Source organism: Carettochelys insculpta, chromosome 1 (genome assembly GCF_033958435.1).
Source record: "Carettochelys insculpta isolate YL-2023 chromosome 1, ASM3395843v1, whole genome shotgun sequence".
Taxonomy (NCBI): domain Eukaryota; kingdom Metazoa; phylum Chordata; order Testudines; family Carettochelyidae; genus Carettochelys; species Carettochelys insculpta.
The window spans coordinates 249,882,105-249,900,387 of record NC_134137.1 but is presented as its reverse complement, the minus strand read 5'-3'; the positions used below and the strand labels follow the sequence as shown (position 1 = coordinate 249,900,387).

Genomic DNA, 18,283 nt, shown 5'->3' with positions numbered 1-18,283 from the left:
ATTTTATGTGAACAGAGACATGTGTGAATGTGCATCAACAGTAGAAATAAACAGCCTAGCTGTGGGCACTCTGCTAATCAGCATGGCAGCATTTGAATCTTTCCTGGTGCCTACCCAAGTGCCCATCTTATAAAGAACACTGCCTCTGGGCATGTTTTCCAGATTTTCTTCTGGAAGCATGAAGGGTAGGAAAAAAGCTGAGATTCTGTTACAGTCACTGGGCTACTAGAATCTGGGCTTGAGCATTAGAAATGTGCATTGATAGATGAGCTCTCATTCTGCTTGTATCCTATTAAAGATTGTTGCTTAAAGACAGCGGGATGCATCAAATTGCACACCACAAAACACTGGATTTGTCACTAAGAGGATGGGGACCTGAAATTCTTGCTTGCATCAACTCCTGAAATAGGTGCGAACATCTGGTAAAGACACGAATTAATAATAAATTGTCATGGGCTGGATTTAAAATGCTCCTGGGCCTGCTTGTTTCTGCCCTTATTTTCCCCATAACGCTGTTCATTGCCATGCACGTGCAGACCCCGCCCCCCAAAGGATGCCCCACCCTTTGATCCAACAACCCATTGAAATCAAATGGACTTTTTCCAAAAACAGAGAGGAGTTCTGTGGCACCTTAGAGACTTAACAGATTTATCGGGGCATAGGCTTTCATCAGATGCATCGCTGTGAATGGCTCCAATGCATCTGATGAAGTGGGTTTTACCCACAAAAGCTTATGCCCAAATAAATCTGTTGCTCTCCAAGGTGCCCCATGGCTCCAATTTGTTTTTGCAGCTACGGTCTAACCCGGCTACCCCTCTGACACTTGGGACTTTTCCCATTTACTCAATGGTCCCTAGCTCCGCTCTTGGCCTTTCTGTTCCCAGGGCGGCGCTGGCAGCTGCCAAATCGCCTCCCGGCCAGTAGGGGGCACCGGCCCCGTGGCAATCGCGGCGTTCTCTTAGCCAACGCCCACTGTCGGACCCAAAAGATAACCACGCACAGTCCCGCCCACTCCTTAACCCCAACACCAAGCGCGTCTATTGGCCTCCTGGCCTGGCCTCGCTCACGCTCTGTCCAATGGGCAGGCGGGGCTCGGAATCGCGGTGGCTGGAGCGCGGAGCGCATCATGGCGGATCGACTAACTCAGCTGCAGGATGCGGTGAATTCGGTGAGGCTGGCGCGCGCGGAGGGGTGGCTCGCGCCGGGGTGGGAGGAGCGGGCGTCGCTCCTCGGATCTCCTCGGCCGTGTACTCGCAGGGCGGGGCGGGGTAACGAACCTCGGCGTTGGAGCAGATTCAAAGCAAACGCGGGGGAGGAGGGGGGGGACTATTGGGCTTGTCAGCGGCGCTCTCGGCTCTTCTCGCGCACCCCGGTGGAACTCCCTGCCCTAGCAGCGCCGAGCTCGCGCCATCCGGGGGCGGGGAGCTCGACGCTGTTAGCAGCTGCCCCCTGTGGAGTGTGTGGGTGGGGGGTAGGCGGCTTTTCCCAGTCTCGAGCAGCTGGGGGGGCGGCGGCGGCGGCTGCTGCTGCTGCTGCTGCTGCAGGGAAAAGCTCCCGGAGAAGCACCCCTGCAAGCCGTTTGCACAGGTGCACCCTTCAAGTCAGTCTCTCGGCTCCCTCTTGAAATGGCTGGTTTGAGGCTGGAAGCTTTGTTACAAAGGATGTACCAGTGGGAATGCTTCCAAGTCTTGCCCTTGTTCCAGTGAGCCCCTCTGATTGGGGTTGGTGAGAGAATACAGCTCCCCTTTTACTGTTGATCACAATAATCTTACCACTTAATGTCCCCCGGATCAGTAACAGGCTGGGAAACGTTTATTTGTGTGGCTGGGAATTGGAAGAAAGCATTTTTACCTCAGGAGTAGATAGAGCTTTACAAAAACCAAATTTTTGTCCTGGGTTGTCATTACACTGACCCTAACTTTATGCAGCGGTATGCAAATAGACACTCATTTGGATATTTGCTCACTGGAAGAGAGAGACTGCTACCTGCAGGGAAAAAAACAGCGTAAATGTGGTTCTGCTGGCAAAACCCCCTCTTTGTTGGGAGCCTCTTATACCTGGAAAAAATCAGGCATAAGAAGCTGTAGACAAAGGGGAGTTTTCCAGCAGAACCATGGCTACACTATTTTTTGCCAGCAGTGGCCTCCTGCTGCAAATGAGCGATCACTTGCATTTTTGAGAACGTCTGTTTGCATACTGCTGCTAGCAGTTTGGGTCAGTGTAACTATAACACTGGATTTAAGTGTACTGATGGTAGCATTTTAATTAGTCCCTAATCCTGCTAATTGATCTGTGGAATTATACTTGCATTGGCATGGGTCTCAGTGCAAAAATAGTTGACAGGGCAAAACATTTAAAAACAAACTGAAATGATTGTGTAAATCTATTTCTTCTTGTCTATAGCTTGCAGATCAGTTTTGTAATGCCATTGGAGTACTGCAGCAATGTGGCCCTCCTGCCTCATTCAATAACATTCAAACAGCAATAAACAAAGATCAGCCAGCTAATCCTACAGAAGGTCAGTTCATTTGTGTCTACTAACTAAACATGATTACTCCCTGGTGAAATAGGTGCTGTCAGCTTAGAATTAAGTAACTTCAGGCCAAGATGAGGAAAACTCTGCATTCTATGGAGAAGTGAATATTTTTGAAAAATAGAAATATTTTTGACAACGCTAAGCATAGGCCTTTTTTGTACAAATCTGATTATTCAAATGTACTCACAGTTTTGGAGTACCTACCCTTTCTAGTGGCTGCAGTTATGAAAGTTAACATTCATACCAAAAACTGAGTGCCATTGTGAGGAGAGGGAGCCCCTTGTTAACAGGGATCTCCCTGTTAAAAGGCTACTGGCTGGTAGAGCAAAACTCCCTGTTAACAAGGGGGTCCCCCCCAGCACTGGCACTCAGTTCCCTTTTGACAGAGGGATCTCCTCCTGCCACCATTGCCTGAGCAGCAGCTGCCTCTGGCTGGAGCTTCTGTGGTCCCCCTCCAATCACTCTAATGTGAGATCTTGAGGGTTTACTGTATACATTTAAGTAAACATTGTTTTTCAAAATGACAGGTTTGAAAATATCATTCATTATACCTGTCCTTGAGTTTTATAGTCAGTTTTCTATTTTTAAATGTTCTCTTCTGCACTGCTGTGTGAGAGACTTATGAGTAGAAGTGATGACTATACATAAAAGTACAGCAAATGTACAAAGTAACTTGAGGAAATACCATTTGCCCTCTTAATTTTTCAACTGTAATAACCTGGGGTTTTACTTGTAATGTTATTTAAAACATTTGGTTTCAGAATAGGCTTTAAACCAGCAATGTCCTCTGAAAGTACTCCAAATCTTTTCATGTTGTTTAGAAGTGTAATTAAAATCCTTTAACTAAAGAAATTATAACTAAGCTTTTCTGGTGAATTTGTAGATTGACAGAGTAAAAGCATTACAGTTGATTTGACTTCAAACTTGCAATGATAAATCTATTAAGCAGCTGTATTAAGAATCCTCCATCTCTCGATCTGTTAGGACAGGGGTCTGCAACTGAAATAGCGAGAGGAGTCATTTTTTCAAATTCAGTTACAAAATGAATACTTCAAGTGCTGCAGTGCATATGAATGAAACAGTTCTTAATAAATAATGTCAACCTGTATATTTTGTCACCCCATTTTAAGAACAGCACACACACACTGATTTGTATCCGTTATAAAGTTTTATTCCCATCTCCAGTCTTTATCTGCCTCAACCCCCAAACTGCCCCACTTCCCCACATTTAACCCCTTCAGCCCCAAACTGCCATCCAAACCCCAGGATTTACCTACCTCAGCCAATGAGCTCCATGCATTGCTGCTTCTCCTCCATGGCCACCACCTCTGCACCTCTACTGCTCCTCCCCACTGCCACCTCCTTCTCAGCATGGCTGCGCAGCTGCAGCAGGGGCGGGCTCAGCCATCCTTCCCTCTACCAGTTCTCCTGCAGGCTGACTTCCCCCACGTGGAGTACATGGGACTGGTCCTTGCTCTGCTGGCTTCCTCTACCAGGGTTCTGTGCCTTTCTGGATCTCCCCACCCTGCCCCAGCCAAAGCTGATCACTCAGCAGCTGCAGTGGCTGCCTCTGCTTAAACAGAAAAAGCTAAATTCCGTTTTAACCATGGGCATTCTTTAAGTGGTGGCGGCCTCCACAGCTGCAAATGGAGTCAGTGGTAGCAATGCTCAGAGCTGCCGGTGGCTCCTTAAAGAGCTGGAGGTGGCTCTAGAGCCGCAGGTTGCCATCTCCTGTGTTAGGATATGTTTGCACAGCAGTCTTATTCTGAAATAGCTTATTTTGAAATAACACTGCTACACACAAAAATGCACTTAGCTGTTTTGCAATGCATTGTCTAAACACAGAGCCTATTTCAAAATAAATCATAGTAGTGTATCCAATGGCTGTATTTCAAAATAGGCACTGCTCCCAGGTTTAATGGCACCTATTTCAAAATAGGTGCTATTCCTTGTGATATGAGGCTTACCAGTTTTAAAATAAGAAGGCTGCTATTTCAAATTTATTTCAAAATAATGGTTGCATCATGTAGACACTAGGTTAGTGATGTGTCGACCTACCCTTTCTAAGTTGGTGTAAACATTTAATACGTTTCAGACTTATTAACATTATCTAATCTAATCTAGTCTCTGACATTTTTTAACTAGTAGAGTGGCCAAAATCAGGAATACAATTGAAAGATGAGTATCTTGATGGTCTCGTGTATATATAACATACTGTATCTGGAATGTTTGTTATGATGCTACAATGGATTTGACTTAAAAAATCTCTGCCTTACTTTGTAAAGACACTGTTTTAAGCTAACAAATGGTATTGGAAAAGCAACCTAGGATTTGGAATCAATCTTTCACAATTGGCCTGCCTTAGATTTGTTTGGTATGGAAGATATTATCATATCTTTAGTATAGGAAACCATTTTTAAAAGTCTAGAATCCATTAGAGTTAGAAATCAATGTAAATCTTTAATTTGAAGTAAAATTCTAAATATTTTGTTCCTTCAGTGAGCAGCAAGTTTATCACAGTTCTCCTCTGAAAAGATTAATTGAATTGTGACAGATAACGTAATAAACTGATCTGATTTTTTTTTTTTTTTTTATCATTTTTATATAGAATATGCTCAGTTGTTTGCAGCATTGATTGCACGAACTGCTAAGGATATTGATGTTCTAATAGATTCATTACCTAGTGAAGAATCAACAGCAGCTTTGCAGGTAAGAATAGCACTAAGGTCAGAAAAACACAAATAACAAAAAAAAAATTCCAACCCTCTTAGTCTTCTCTGAATATCCAAGCCGAAACTAGCAGGTGGCATCAAGGATGTAATCTTAGTTTAGGGGGACCGTTAATTTTCCCAAAGTCTTTCAGCATTTCTATAATGTTACATTTCCCCTCCACACACACTTCTTGGTTCCACAAGGAAATCTTCATGCAGGACAGCAGAGCAAGCTTTTTGCCCTAGACCGTTTTCTCACAAAAGCACCTGTGTGCCCCCTGCTAAGGTATCCACAGCAATCTGTCCAACCTTGCAAAATACTTTGCTCCAGTGCTCCTGTCTTTCTAAAAGTCTTGATTGCTGGACCATCTGTCTTACCCTTCCCATCTGCAGCAACTTTATCAGCTCTGATTTCTAAGTCTAGTTCTACATTAGACCAAAAAATTGATGTAAGATAAACGAGTCTAGCTACAACAATTGAATAGCTGAAATTAATATTAGTGGAGATGGATTTTTCTGGCTGTCTACACAGAGAGAGGTCAATGGGAGAGACTTTCCTGTTGACCTCCCTACTCCTTACAAGACTGAGGAGTACCAGGGCCAACTGTAGAGTCCCAATGGTTTAGTTTAGCGCATCCCCATTTGGTGTGCTAAATCAAACACCAGAAGATAGACCCTGAAGAAGTTGATGCTCCAGTAAGTGTAGAGATGCCCTAAGTTTGGGTGGGTGGTTAAATTACTTTATGTAAGTAAATGGGTAAGGATGACTCCTAACTATATATGCTACAATGAAACAATTTGAAGAGTAAATTTTTTAGTTTTTGAAGGAGTTGATGGTCTCAAAGTTGTAGATGATACCTGCAGATTACAAAAGAGAGTACAGTAGAACCCCGACTTACGCAGAGGTTGCATCCTTGCACAACCCTGCCTAAGTCAAATTTCGCATAACTCAGTGGAGCCGGGAAACTGACCTGTGCAGCACTTCTGGTCAGTTTCTTGTGTCCTGTGAGTGGTGAGCAGCCAAGAGGGCTTTGGGCTGCCAGCTGCTCACAGGAGAGTGGAAACTGACCAGTGCTGCTGCACTGGTCAGTATCTCCACTCCTGTGAGGGGTGGGGAGCTGGTGCCTGGCTCCCCCTGCCTGCCATTGGTGGGAGCCAGGAAATTGACCAGTGCTGCTACGCTGGTCAGTTTCCCAGCTCCCCTCAGTGGTGGGCAGCCTGGAGCCAGGCACCAGCTCTCCAACATGGAGAATTGTGTTAACCTGAGATACACGCAACTTGAGTGCTATTGTAGTCATGTCTAAATTGGAGAAGCATGAACTGGGCTTAACTATTGTCCCGAACAGTTGAGGGATATTGAACAAAAGTGCTGTATTTGCTAGCGATCTAGTTATTGCAGTGACTGAACATGTTAATTACATTAAAAGCTTACACTGTGTAAGCATCATTGTAATTTCACAGTTCATACGCATAATGTGAATAGTTTAGTCTTATCTGCAGATATACCATAGATTAAAATGTCCTGTTTTATAGCTGAGCCATGTCTCATCCTGGTGACACTTGTGCGGGAAAGCAGAGGCACTGCAGAATCTGAGTTTGATGACTCAGCAGACAGCATGCTCTCCTCTTGGCTGGTGTTGCACTAGAGCCCATGCCTGATTTTTAGGGGCCATTTTCAACATAGGACTTACCACTGCTCTTGGTCATTTAAACCCTTTTTGCAAGGGTAGATGTTTTGTCTTGGTCAAATTGTCCTCTGGTTACACTTCCAATTGAATATGGCTTTTTGTTTGTTCTTCACATCCATTCTTAAACTGGTGTGTTGTTTCAAGTGTTACAGCCTGTCGGTGCGGGCAAAGTCGCGGGCCGAGGGCACACTGACCCCACACCACTATACCACTCGGATCCTCAAGGGGCCTGGGACGAGGATAAGGAGGGGACGGTGGAGACCCGGCGACGAGTAGAGGTCGCCCCATCCCTCTGCAGGCCGCCCCCACCCACCTCCGGCAGGAGGCCCCGAGGATTGTGCACTGGCCCTGTACCGCTGTAAGAGAGGCTGGTGGGTTTTTTCCCTGGCAGGCAGGAGGCTGGCTTTAAGGGAGAAGGGTGAGACCAGAAGAGGAAGGCTTGTGCAGGTGCAAACAGTTACAAAGTTTATTAATTAACAGAGCAGGAAAAAAGAGGACAACAAATGTAACACAGTAGATAATTTCTTACAATGTAACTATATAAACTAGTGATTACTACTACTAATATACTAAGTTGCAACAATAATATTTTACTTAAACAGTTACAATAGTAACACACAGGAAATCCATAGGGCAGACCTGTATGGCAGTTTTTATTGAGTTGGGAGGCAAAAAGGATGGTTAAAAGGAAAGTTTAAGGAAAGAGGCTTAGGGGTTTTAAATGGTTTTGGCTCCGAGCAGGGGAAGGTTAATTTGCCTTCCTCCTTTGTGCTCCGGGTGGTTTGCTGGGCCACTCTATTGGAGACCCTAGGGCTCTGCCTGCTAGGGCCTCCTCCCAGCTGAGTGAGGGGAAGTGTTACCTCCCCGGCTGGGGCTTGGAGGACAAAGATAGGTAAGGGGTAAGGTAAAATGCAGGGTTCGCAGGGTACTGGGAGGTCAAGCCTCTACCGAGATGCCCTGCCTATTTCTTAAGCCAATAATGCACTTACTAAATATTAACACTATTAAAATTAACAGATTAACTATAATTGCACTAAATAAACACTAGTAACTGATTAACAGATTAACTACTATTAATACAATTGTGCAGTAATAATTTAAGCCTGGGCAGTAAGGCCCGGCCTTAGGGTCAAGCCCCTGGGTGTGGCCCTTCCCTGGCCCTGGAAGGACACGGTCCGGGTTGTGACCCCGAACCCTCCGATGTGGGGACCCAACGCCCACAGTGTTGTGATAGTATAACTTGTATGGCCCGGGCTGGGCCTCGGGCCTATGAAAAGTCTATGTGGCCTGGGCTGAGCCTCAGGCCTATGGTAGTCCTAGTCACCTGGGCTGGGCCTCAGGCCTGTAAGAGTCACCTGGGCTGAGCCTCAGGCCTATAAAAGTCTGTGTAGCCCAAGTTAGGCCTCAGGGCTGTGAAAGACTGTGCAGCCTGGGCTGAGCCTCAGTCCTGTGGTAAATTTACGTGTCCGGATGGCTGCAGTCCTGTTAGGCAGGTGGGTTGTGCCCGTTGTTGTCCCCGCAGAATGGTTGGCGGCGGGAGCGAGGGTGCCGCTTCGATGGCAGGCTCTGGGCTTTAACAGCTGGGCACGCAGTACCTCACCCTAATGGTGAGGCCAGTTCGCCACCCAGCTGATCTACCTCAGAGCCTGCTTGCCTCTTTAGATGGCAGACCCTGGGTTTTAGCAGGCGAGCGCACAGTACCTCATCCTAGAGATGAGGCCAGTTCGCCGCTCGTCTGATCCACCTCAGGGCTGCTTGTCACTCTGTCAGTGCTGAGGTAAAAAAAACAGCACGCTGTCACCGCAGCAGGGGGACCCTGCTGGACAGTGCTGGTGTTGACTCAGGAGCTCTTTGAAAAGGCAGGAGCTCTTGTACCGCAGCCAGACTGACACTGGGTGCTGTGCTGCGCCTTCTTTTATTTGGTGTCCTCATGCATGATTCATGATTCGATTTTAATATTCATGATTCTGTCCATGGTTTTCAACCAGGTCCTCCAGCCTGTGGAATTTTCCAGAATCTCTCCACAGGTGCCCAATCAGAGGCCTGGATTTTGAACCTGGGCATGAAGTGTTTATGAGTTCAGGGTTACCAGGAAAACCAACTGACTCAGAGTGACCGTTACAGGGGGCTGCTAAATGGCAGCCTATGTGATTTTAGGTTTACCTGTACCTATAATGGTGTTTAATGGCCAAAGGCTTGTTTCCCCTGACCCACGGGGGCGATAATGCCCGAGGGATGAAAAATCCATGACACAGCCCACCCTCATTGAGATATGTTATAAGGATGAATGAAATTGGCTGAGTGTCTACCTCAGTAAAAAACAGTGGAGGTTCTAAAGGTGACATATAAAAAAGCTATAGAAGTTAAACTATAGTATATTGAAATAAAGGAAATACATTAAATGTATTGGGCTGGAGCAACACGAACATGAATTCTTAGTTTACAAATGCTTCTCCGCCAAACTGGAATCTATATTACAAGATTGTTAGGTGTTGATAAGTGACATGCTTTTTACTGTAATCGGTGCACTGCAGTACGAGCCCAGTTGGAAAGGCATTGTTTAAACTAGGATTTAGAACTTACTGACTTAAGCCATAACTTTGAAATTTAGCTGGTTCAAGTGTTTCCTGTAAGCTGTGCACTTGGGTCTCCAGCCAGGAGGGATTCAAATGGCACCCAGCTGATGAGCACAGGGCCCACAGTTGGCAGCATCTGTTTCTACTGGAGATGCACATCTGCACATGCTTCAGTGCACATAACATTTATTTTGCCTGAGGATGGTAAAAAGTAGAGGGAATATTGGCTGGATGTAAAATCTCATTTCATGAATGTCTCCTAAATATGTATGTTCATCCTTTGAGTTCAAAGATGATGATAGTTTGGTTTCTGTAAATGTGTGAGAGGCTGATCAGGAAAGTAGAACTTTGAACTGTCTAGCCCACCAGCAGCATAAATCTCAGTAAAAGAAGCATGTATGCTGTTAGTCAAGTAACCCATAGCTATATCTCTTGTTCAGTGTACCACAGACAGTATCCTACATGTATATATGGGGCTGCCACATTTGTTCTCCCAAGATACCTTTTTCACTTTTCTGTTCAGATGGCTGGTCCATTGCAGAGTCTTTGGTCTAAATGCCCATATTTTAGCTGCAGTCATATGTCCTATAATTTACAGTTAAATAATGGAACACTTAGTTGGATTCAAATACCTATTGTCTTCCACAGTGCATGTTGATGGGTCCTCTTTGGAAGTACTGTGTGTGCTGTTCCAAAGATGAGGTGGTTTTATAATGTAGTACAAACTTAATTAACGCTATGAGATCTGAAAGTCTGATACCTTACTCATCTCTTTGGAGTTCTGTTTTCTGTTTGTTCGCAAAACTGTAGTTGAACTCATCTAAACTTGGCAATCCAAGATACGCAAATATCTGTTTTGGTTGATGAATTTAATCTACAGACAAGGAGTGCATTTTCAAATGGCAAGCTTGTAGTGGATAAACGATATTCATGGTTTCCAGCAGAGAGTGATGCACAAGCTAAACACTGATCTTGCTGTTTCATTGTGGGCCTGCACAATTCCTCCACTCATCCCCTTGGGGGAGAAAAAAATATCTGTCTTATATGATTTTCATAATCCCCAAACTTTTTTTCTTTTTTATTCTGTATTTCAAGGCTGCAAGTCTCTATCGATTAGAGGAAGAGAACCATGAAGCAGCTGCCCGTCTGGAAGAGGTTGTCTATCGTGGGGATATGCTACTAGAAAAGATACAGAGTGCCCTGGCAGATATTGCTCAATCGCAACTGAAGACCAGAAGTGGTACTCATAGTCATTCTGTTCCAGATTCATAGCAGCAGGGGGCAGCACTTTACTGGAAAGGGCTGCTATTAGATTGTGAATAAAGTCATGTTGTGTATCAAACATTTAGGCTAGGGCCACACTGCATTTCCCTTTTGGAGGAGGAACGTAAATGAGGGAGATTGAAAATGCAAATGAAGGGCTGATTTACAAATCTTGCACCTCATTTGCATAATCTCTTTCGTTTGCGTTTCTGGAAGAGACTTTTCCCGAAAGCAAAAACAGCCAAGTGGACAGGGTTCATTCAGAAAAAAATCCCCACCTTAGAAAGAACCCTTCTTTCTGAAACAAAATCGGAAGAAGGGTTCTTTCGAAAGTGGGGATTTTTTCCAAAGGAACTGCGTCTATATGGCTGTTTTAGCTTTCGGAAAAGTCTCTTCCAGAAATGTGATCGGAAGAGATGACGCAAATAAGGCACGAGATTTGTAAATCAGCCCTTCGTTTGCATTTTCAAGCTTCTACATGTGCATTCCTCCCCCAAAAGGGGAATTTAGTGTGGCCCTAGCCTTATAGTAATATTGAGCCATATTATTGTGTAAATATTGTGAATGCACCAATTATGGTAAAAGCATATCATTTGTCAAAGCTTAAAAATCTTGTCATATAGACTTAAGTTTGGTATGGGAAGCATTTATAAACTAAGAATTGGTGTTCGCTTTACTCCAGCACTACACATTTAATGTATTTTCTTTATTTCAAAATACCGTTGTTTAACTTCTGTTATGTGTACACGTACACTTGATGGGCAGTCATCTTCAGTGTAAATGTGTCTATTCCTACTGAGGCATAAGGGAAAATTCTTTCTCAGCACATTTTTAGTAGCCTCCCTCTGCTCTAAATCTTCGTGGTTAGGATTCTTATTTTGTGAGGCTTTTATAAGAAATTAGTGCTTCATTGCACAGAGTTCTATGAGCAAAAGGCTGTGCATTCTGAGGTTGTTCCAACGCTTGCCTTTTGCATTGCTGTACTATACTGTTAAATTAGCATTTCTGCTGCTCTGACACTCTGGCAACTTACTTGACTGTATTTTATCTTTGGGTGCAAACTAGTATATGTTTTTCATATCAGCTGAACCCCCTTAATATGTAGAAAAAAGGAATGCCAAGATCAGATGTCATTCAGATTTGTGGTTTACAAATAGGTCTGTGCAACATTAGCAGTATTTGATGCGCTTGCTTAGTTCCCTGCAGGCTGCTAGCAGGTCATATGGGGTTAGTTCTACTCCTTTGTTTCTGGCTGCTTCTGGATGCTAGTTTTCTCAAGACACACAGCATGCCCGTAAAAGCAGACAGTAATGAGGAGGTGCTGCTGGTTGTAGTTGCGTCAGAAGAGTTAGTAAAGGGGAAAAAAGCCAGTTATAAAAGAGCTGACCCTAACTTCTTTCCTAGTACTGTTCTTCTGCATAAGCAATTGATGTAGCCCCTGCATGGACATATGTAAGTGTAAATATGAAAATGGTAGTCCTTGAAATGCTCAAGTTCTTCTGTGTTGAAACAATGTGTGCTCCTAACCGTGGGCTTGATTCAAACACCAGGGATGTTTGGATCAATATTTGAACTTTGTGACATATGTAGTAGTGTACACCCTTTCCCAGTGGCAATGCATTCAGAGCCGTACACCCATTGAATTATGCTGTAAAAGGAAGAATGGAGCAGGGGATAAGACAACCTTGTACATTTACAACTAACAGTTTGGTGCTCTAAAGAGGGCTTTAACAATCTAATTGTACAAAGTAGTAAGCATTTAGGATTTAATCAGAGTTAAATGGCAAACTTCACGTGCTATTGCGAGACTCCTGCAATGCCTAGATGCAATGAGGAAAGGAAGCGTGCTCTTTTTACTTTGTATAGAAGTTGGGTCTCTACTGTAGTCCCAGCTATAGCCTAGGCTTCTTGTGTCTCTTGGTAAATCACTGGAGCTCATCTTTCAAAAATATGTACTAATTTTGAGTTTTGACTTTGAGGGCTGCCCTTTTTTAAAAATAGGTGTCAGACACCAACTGCAGTTGAAGTCATGAGAACTGTGTTCACCACATCTAAAGAAACATGCGCATGTCTCAAGTTGTGTGCCTGAATGTGAGGCACTCTTAATTAGTGAACACCTGTCTTGGGGTTAATTTTCTGTTGACTCATCTGTGAGACTGGAAAGTTTTTTCTCCATTTTACAGGTGTTTTGAAGCTTAATATATTGCTATAGGAGTGCAATAGACTAGAGCAGGATTACATGGCCTGCTAGCCCGAACCCTGAATTCAGATGCACAGTGGCGCTAGCATTTGTGTTGTCAGATGTTAATTTTCCATAAGTGTACCCAATCTCAATATTTCTTAGCCATTCAGAAGTTCTGTTTGCATGGTTACTGCAGTTACTCTGTCCTCAATACTTTTTTGTGTTCATTGTGTTTCAATATTAGGAAGTTGCTGCTGGTGGAATTTCAGATTTCCTTGTTTGAAAGATTGCCTTGGTGTAGTGTATTTTTATTTTATTTTGTCATGCTTGCTGCTGCTTCTAGCATGGTAACGTGCCAGCCACCTTTATATTAAAGTGCGTACTGGTATCAGAACAGCTGTTTAAAGAAACAGCAGATCTGCATGTGAAGAACTTTAACTCTTATGACTGTGTAAAGAAGAGCATGCACATACATTGTATGCTCCCTCAATGGGTACCTCAATATTTTTACTAAAATGTCAACATTTTACATATTGATAATGCAATAAAAATGGCATAAGGAAATTGTTAAAATGCTTCCTTATTTCTTTGTAAAGGCAGTGATTTTTGTGTTCAGTTATGACCTCTAAAACACACTTCAATTTGTTATTTAGCATTGATTGAGCTCTGAAAATCCACATCTATCTTCCAGTTTCTGCATCTGTGAATTTGGATGCGGCTTTAGATACACATGTGTATCTAGAACTTTGCAAATTTGTAGATATCCCTTCATATCTCTGCATATCTGCATCATGGATTTGGGTGACTGCAGGTGGTTTTTTGCCAACGTGGATACCATTTTGTAACTGCACAGGGATCTAAGCATTTTGCATTGTTGTGAATGAGTCCCACAATGCAAACTTTTACCTGGGCTTTACTGCAGCCTGGCAGCTCAACCTGCACTCCCTTGCTTCTGTTATCAGGTCTGAGTTTATGTCTGTACCACAGAATGGGGAGAGACCAGGGTGATTCATATACCAAGTAGTAATGTTATGAAAGTCCCTTAGACAGCATTTTGTTAAACTACTTGTGGAAAGAGAATTAGAACTACCACTCCCAAATTGCCTGGCTATCTTCAGGGCCAGGTAGCGCTTGAAGAAAACATGAACTGCTTGCTGAAGAAAGAAGAGTGCACCTTCCCCAACAAAGTGTAAGTTTGTAAGGAATAATTTAACAACTAGGTTAGGAAGGTGAAGTGGCAGCACTAATGATGCCTGGGGCTTGTGCTAGTGTCAGTCTTGCTGGTAGGGAATAACAAGTGAGGATCTTCAGAGATCAGTTTTGGGACCGGTTCTGTTCTGTATCTTCATCAGTGATTTAGATGATGGCTTAGAGAGTACACTTATAAAGTTTGCAGATGATACCAAACTGGGAGGCGTTACTAGTACTTTGGAGGATAGAATTATAATTCAAAATTATCTGGAAAACCGGAGAAATAAAATAAATAGAATGAAAAAACAATCAGTTTCACATATACGAAAGGGGAAGTGACTGTTAGGGAGGGGTCCTGCAAAAAGGATCTCATAGTGCACCAGGAGTTAAGTACGAGTAAACAGTGCGACACTGTTACAATGAAAACCAACATCATTCTGAGACACATTAACAGGAGTGTTGTAAGCAAGACATGAGAAGTAATTCTTCCACTGTACTCTGCTGATTAGACCTCAACTGCAGTATTATCTCAAGTTCTAAACAAATTGGAAAGTCCAGGGAAGATCAACAAAAATTATTAAAGGTATAGAAAACCTGATGTAAACTCTTCCTTAACCGGTATTCAGTCAATCAGAATTCTCAAACAACTGGCACCAGCTGCCATCCCGGTGTCTGGGCTGTGCTGCTCTCAGCCGCCTTTCCTTCTCGCTCCTCTCCTGACCGTTGATCGCACAAGGAGCAGAATCCAGCTGCCGGTCAGGGAGTGGTGCATGCATGGCGACCCCTAGCGATGGGGCATCCCTGAGCAGGCAGCACCTCCGGACACGAGGAGCTGAGTTATCTGGGTGGGCTGCTTGGGCTGATGCAGGTCCCTGGAGGCTCCCATGACTCCCCTGAGCACATGGCTGCGCTTAAGCCCGAGGTGGCTGGAGAGCAGCGCGCTGATCTTAGGGAAGGTGCAATGGAAGCATTAGGGGCATGACAAGACCCTACTGTGCGCCGCCCAGGAGAAGGAGGTGCTGTGGAAGGAGAATGGCAGCCTGGCTATGCAGCTGGTTGTGGGAGAAGCTGCTGCACCAGCCGAGCCATGAGTGGCAGGAGCTGCCATCCTGCCACAAGGCCGAGAAAAAGGAGCCAAGTGAGACCACTACAAAGCAGCAGGAGCAGGACAAGCTCCCTGTAGGCAGGCACAGAGCCATGTCAGGGATCAGGAGAAGATGCCTCTCCACCAGCCAGCACATTTTGAATATCTGTCAAACTCCTGGTCCCAAGGGTGCAGGATATGAAAGTTTCCTGAATGAAGGAAGACTGAAAGAGTTGGGTTTGTATCATTGAGTAAAGAGAAGACTGAGAGGGGACATAACGGCTTTCAAGTACCTACAAGGGTGTTACAAGGCAGAGAGAGAAATTATTCTCCTTGACCTCTGAGGATAGGACAAGAACAAGTGGGCTTAAATCGCATCAAGGGAGGTTTAGGTTGGACGTAAGGGAAAAACTTCCTAACTGTCAGAATGGTAAAGAACTGGAAAAAATTGTCTAGGGAGGTTGTGGAATCTCCATCATTGGAGACATTTAAGAGCAGGTTAGACAAACATCTGTCAGGGTTGATCTAAATGGTGCTTGGTCCTGCTATGAGGGCAGGAGACTGGACTCAATGACCTGCCAAGGTCCCTTCCAGTTCAAGTATTCCATGATTCCATAATGCCTTGAGAGAAAGCCCTGTATTCTATGTGAGATCTTTATTTCCTCCACCAGATCTTAGACTCAGCTCAGCACACAGGGACATACGAAGTATTAGAAAAATCTGAAATTCTGAAAAATTGTCTGCAGCAGCCAGAATAATTGGAGATGTGGTGTTAAGGGAAAGAGCCAAAAAAAAAAAAAGTAGAGCAAATGGTAAAATAGCTTTGTGTATTTTGCTTGACGAGGAATGCTGCCCAGTGAACAAAAAGGCAGTTCATCAAAGTGCTGCCTGACAGGCTAGTGACTTAAGAGTTTTCTGATGTCTGTTTTGTGTCCATTTATTCTTTGTTGAAGAATGTTTACCGTTTGTCCTACGTACATAGTATGTGGGCATTGTTGGCACATGATGGTATATATGATATTAGTTGAGGAACATGAGACTGCACCTGTAATTCTGTGAGTAATCTGGTTAGGTCCAGTGATGGTATCTCTAGAATAGATATGTGGACAAGGTTGGCAATGGGACTTGTTGCAAGGAAGAGTTCCAGAACTGGTATTATTGTGGTATAGCCTGTGGCTGTTAGTGAGAATCCTCATAAGGTTGGGAGGTTGTCTGTAGGAGAGGACAGGCCTGTCACCTAGGGCCTTCTGGAGTGTGGCATCCTGATTAAGCATAGGCTGTAGAACATGGCTTGCAGAATTTGCATCCTGTAATTACAGAACATCAATTGTGGCATAGATGCACCTGCTGCTAACTGATGATCCCTACTCAGTACTCCACAGAGACACTCCACTACAATCACCTCCAGATCACTGCTGCATGTGCCCAAAAGAGAAATAAATTACATTTATGCATAAATGCACCAGTTTGTTAAATATGTTTACATGCATCTGTGACGCCAGATATCTAAGCTTAGACTGGAAAAAAGAGCTATAAATATATTGAATTTTAATGGACATTTTTCTATGGACTTCAATAGGTAATTGATCATATTATTGATAATTTAATTGGATTTTTTTTCAGAGCTATAACTTCTTTGGATCTGCTCCAGCATCAAAGGGATGAAAATACTTGGTTTATGTTCCAAATGAGTATTCTGAGTGCTCCAATTCTGATATCTAGTGTTTGTTTAATTTGCTTAAGTTGCATTCAGTTTCAAATTGAGAATATTTATGGACCGGTGTTTGGGAAATTTTTGTGTTAGTGCAGCTAATGATTTCTGTCTGGCCTTAGAATGAATATTTAGTCTGAAAAAACTATACATGTTTGTGTGATTATTTGAATCCCACAAGGCCATGTGCCAACTTCCAGTTCTTTGGAATTAATGTCACTAACTAATTTTGGGTTCAATTCCATATGCATCTGATGCAGTAAGTACGGTATGTCCGCTTGGTGGGTAATTAGTGGATTTTTCATTTCTTAGTCTCACTAGTGTGAGATATAAATGCAGATATCCTGTATGGATAAGTATATAGCTCCAGTTCCAAGAACAAAAGGGCTGTCTATTCTGTGAACTTTTAGATTGCCACTAGCAGTATCAGGGCTGGGCTTCTGCTGACTTTCTCTTTATAGTTAACATTCACCCAGCACAATGCTTACATGAACACTTGTTTCTCTGCATCAACTTTTCCTCTGCTGACAGGCTTGATATTTACTTATGTAAATGAATAAATGTTACTTACCAGGTTAGAAAAAGATATGGTGATCAAGTCAAATAGTAAATACATAGCATGTATTCTATTTAAGTTATTATTTTCCTACTTTTCATGATAAATTACATACACATGATATACACATTTACACAACATTTTGTATTAGTAGTTTAAACCTGAGGGTACCAGCTTCTCTACCTTCAGTTACTCAGGAGTTACTTTGGCTTTACACTAGCATATTTGAAAGTATTTCTTAGATTTCACAGTTGGTATAATAGAAAAAAAAATATTGTTCCCATTTTATAGATGGGGAAACTGAGACAATGATCTGGCCAGTTTACTATGGCTGCATCTGACAGAACTGAGAATAGAACCCTGGCTTTCTGGCTCTAGGCCCTGTCTTGTAGCTGAATGATTATCATTCCCCAGCCAGTACAGAATAAAAATGGAAATAGGGGCCCCATTCAGGAAAGCACTGAAGCACATGCTTTCACTTTCAGCATGTTTAAAATTAGCATGCTTAAGTGTTTTCCTGACTGTTAGCCAATGGCCAAGGATGTTTGGTGAGGTGCCAGCTATGCCCGTTTTACACCATCCGTGACTTTAACCGCTAGGACTTACTGTCCCTTCGCGGCAGGCAGCCTGGGCCAGGCTGACGGATGCCCCAAGGTCCTAAACACCCGTGACTTTAACCGCTAGAGCTCAGAGCCCCTTCGCAGTGGGCAGTCAACACTGACTGACAGGTGCCCCAATGGCAGCACTAAGAGCCTTTCCACACCCGTGACTTTAACCGCTAGGAC

The 18,283-nt window shown here is 43.6% G+C and overlaps 1 protein-coding gene across 1 annotated transcript; it reads left to right on the top strand.

Moving 5' to 3' along the window:
• The first annotated feature begins 1,038 nt into the window (after positions 1 to 1,038).
• Positions 1,039 to 10,940, top strand: MED21 (mediator complex subunit 21). Its single transcript, XM_074983718.1, has 4 exons — positions 1,039 to 1,168; positions 2,404 to 2,518; positions 5,145 to 5,245; positions 10,607 to 10,940. Exons 1-4 carry the CDS (start codon positions 1,127 to 1,129, stop codon positions 10,781 to 10,783), a joined length of 435 nt encoding a protein of 144 aa, XP_074839819.1. The 5' UTR covers positions 1,039 to 1,126; the 3' UTR covers positions 10,784 to 10,940.
• Positions 10,941 to 18,283: the final 7,343 nt, after the last annotated feature.